The sequence below is a fragment of the Oryctolagus cuniculus genome, chromosome 19 (assembly GCF_964237555.1).
Source record: "Oryctolagus cuniculus chromosome 19, mOryCun1.1, whole genome shotgun sequence".
In the NCBI taxonomy this organism is placed as follows: Eukaryota; Metazoa; Chordata; class Mammalia; order Lagomorpha; family Leporidae; genus Oryctolagus; species Oryctolagus cuniculus.
Window position 1 is genome coordinate 10,917,485 of NC_091450.1, and position 3,176 is coordinate 10,920,660.

The 3,176-nt window shown below is 37.2% G+C and overlaps 1 protein-coding gene across 1 annotated transcript; it reads right to left on the reverse strand.

Annotated features, from left to right (window-relative positions):
* Nucleotides 1–522: 522 nt before the first annotated feature.
* Nucleotides 523–1,452, reverse strand: LOC138847050 (vomeronasal type-1 receptor 90-like). Its single transcript, XM_070064677.1, has one exon. The coding sequence runs from the start codon at nt 1,450–1,452 to the stop codon at nt 523–525; it is 930 nt and encodes a 309-aa protein (XP_069920778.1).
* Nucleotides 1,453–3,176: the final 1,724 nt, after the last annotated feature.

The following is a 3,176-nucleotide window of genomic DNA, read 5'->3' on the forward strand; positions in this document are numbered from 1 at the left end:
AAAGTGTGATTCCATAGAGATTAATTTAATCCCACAGGAACTTATCCCATTAGAATAATTTTCATCATGTGTGAAACAACTATTATAAGACAATCATTGTAAAATTATATTTCATATATTAATTTTTCCTGTATTTGAAAGACTTAAGGTGAGAGAAAGAGGAGAGAGAGAGAGAGAGAGAGAGAGAGAGAGAGAGAGAGAGAGATCACTTATCTGGTTTTCTCTCCAAAGGCTGGCAACAGCAGGGTAGAAAAGGTTAAATCCAGGATTCTAGATCTTCATATGTTTCTCCTATGTGAGTGGCAGCAACCTATGTACTTAAGCCAGCACCTGCTGCCATTCAGGATATGCATTTACACAAATCAGAACCAGAAGCACAGGTGACCTTCAAATCCAGCCAGAAGCACAGGTGGTATTCAAAGCCAGAACTATGATATGGGAACTGAAGAAGCATTTTCTATGTCGCATGCTCACACAAAGACCACCAAGTTTATACTCAATTTGTTAAAATTCAAAGCTTTTCTACAGTATATTTTGAAAAAAATTAATTAACCTTTTATTAGAACTGATAAGCACCAGTGGACTGACAGTGGCATAGGCACTGACTACAACATCATGTATACCCAAGATAACTGAGTCATATGACCACAGTATAATTGAAGAGGATGAGAGGATGAAGTCCACACAGTGCATGACCACAAAGAAACTCACCAGCAGCAGGATGGTCTGGGTGGCCCTCTTCTCTGGGGAGAATCTTGGGGAGAGGCTGGTGCTGTGAAGGTACTGGGACCTCCTCTGATGCCTGAGTAGGAGGATCACCATGTACACACTTGAGAGCAGCATGACTCCTATAAGGAAGATGTCTCTGGATGTTATTAGTGTGAACACCAAACCTCTGATGCTATGACTTATGGGGAAAAATGAACAGTATTTAGTGATGACCATTACATTGGTCTGAGTCACATTGGAATTTGCCACAGTGTAGAAGATCGTGCTAGTACTGGAACACAAACAGAGAAACCATAGTAATGATAAAAAGAAGATGAAATGTGTGGATTTATGTTTCAACTGTGCCAACCAGGAGGTGCTGGAGCTGATGGTGATGGCCTGGATGATACTCAGGAGGCAGGTGGTGCAGATGGAGAGGCTCCTCATCACCCTGATGAGGTAGAACAAAGCCTTACACTTGAAGTCATTGAAAAAATTCAGGGACTCAAACAGATCTGGAGACCTCCAAAACAGCACAGTGAGAAGCATCATTATGTGGACAAGGGCCAGGTGACAGCAGATCAGGTCAGTGAGCTTTGGCTTGTGATACTGTGGGTGTGTGAAGATGTGGAAGAAGAGAAAGTTGTTGGATAAGATTCCAATGCCAGCTTGGCAGAGAATACAGTTATTAATAGCTACATAAGCAGAAAGTGTGTTCATCTTAATAGTGGAGAGGAAACTCATGCATGCCTGAAAAGCAATCAAATACAGTAAGTCTCACATCATCAGAAAGTATTATTCTGCATACCAGAAATTTGTGTTAGCTTCCCATCTTCAGAATGGTCCCAGATCTCCGTTATTTTCAGTTTCCATACCAGAAATTCCTTATATGAACTCTTCAATTCAGTAGGGTACTGCAAAGTACTGCTTTCAATCAGCAAGAGAAAAGTAATAAACACTCTATTTTACATCATATATGTGTTTTTATCAGAATCAACACATGGTGAGATTTTATCACTGAAAATATTGTGGAATATTCTCCCATGCTTTAAAAAATCCTTAGATCTTCAATAGTTATGATCATTCTTTTCAAGTCTCATTAAACATAGTTACAATGTTAACAGTTCACCATTACATTACCATGCTATTACATTGAATGAAGGCAAAATAATGTCATCAAATTAATTTAATCTGGGTTTTGTTCCATTTCATGCTGTTATAGCAGAATCATTAGATGCAAACATTTACTTGTCTGATGTTGAGAAAACTGCAGACAACCAGATCTCTCCCTTTACCAAAGCCAATGAGTGTGTGATTCTTTTCAAGGCCACTTGTACCACTGTAGGCACATCAATGTATGTATTCAGGTTTGTTGGGAAGTTGCATTTTTGGCTTATATTTAGACATTCCTAGCTGAGTTAGAATAAAAGAACCCTATAATTTCAATGGCAATGCCTGTGCTTATATCTGGGAAAGCACAGAGTTGATTATCCATTTGATGTTCTTTTACCAAAAGCTGCACTTACTAAAATATCTGTGCATGTGAACTGCTGGGGTTAAACAAGTTGTTGCTGCCATCAATAAGTTCAGCATTCTCAGCAAACTTGGTTTTGATCTCAGATTAGACCAACAAGAAGTTCCAAAATCATACTGACTTAACAGCACAATTCAAATATTTCCCAAATTTTAAGAGTTCCTCTTAAGTATTAGTAAAAACCTAGTAGAGCACAGATATGAATTATGCATATTTTGCCTGATACACCTAAATCCTTTTATTAATGCAACACGTGATTTTCAGCCATTAAAATATATACAGTATCAGATTAAATATTGCAGAGAATAATTTCAGTATTTGTTCCTTGGCCCAAATTTATATCTAGCTCACTCTCTTTTTGCATGCCTTCACCACCTGCAGGAGGGCAGCACACTATTTCAGCAAGGCTCTATGAGCATTGGCGCTGATGCCAGACTGCAGAGAACTATTGTTCCCAAGAGAAGTTAGCAGATAAAATGCAGGAACTGCATTAAACATATTTTAGATTAAGAATTTTAATAATTTTATATCAATTTCATGCTATTGCAAACTAGTAGACACATTGCACATTTTTACTAGAGGTCATTTATTACTTTGCTATGATGTAAGCTTAATTAATTAATTAATTTAATTAGTTAATTAATTGGGACCTTGTATTTGAATTTGCTGAATTTGCAAACCCTGACATGGAAACAATTACAGGGTTTTGAATAACTCAGTGCAGACAATAGGAGAAAATAGAAGGTATGCATGAAGATCAAATCCATACAGTTCAAATAAAGTTGATCATAGTGTAAAGGAAAGTGGTTCCAACTAACTTATTTTAAAAACAGACAAATGTGAATGCCTATTTTTGATTTATCATATACAAAAGAGACTCATTTACCACTTTCTGCTTGTGTTGAGGATGAACCTTATGAAAATCATCAGAAGA

Coding starts and splice junctions, on each gene's coding strand:
- LOC138847050 (XM_070064677.1), bottom strand. CDS start 1,452: ATGAGTTTCCTCTCCACTATTAAGATGAACACACTTTCTGCTTATGTA.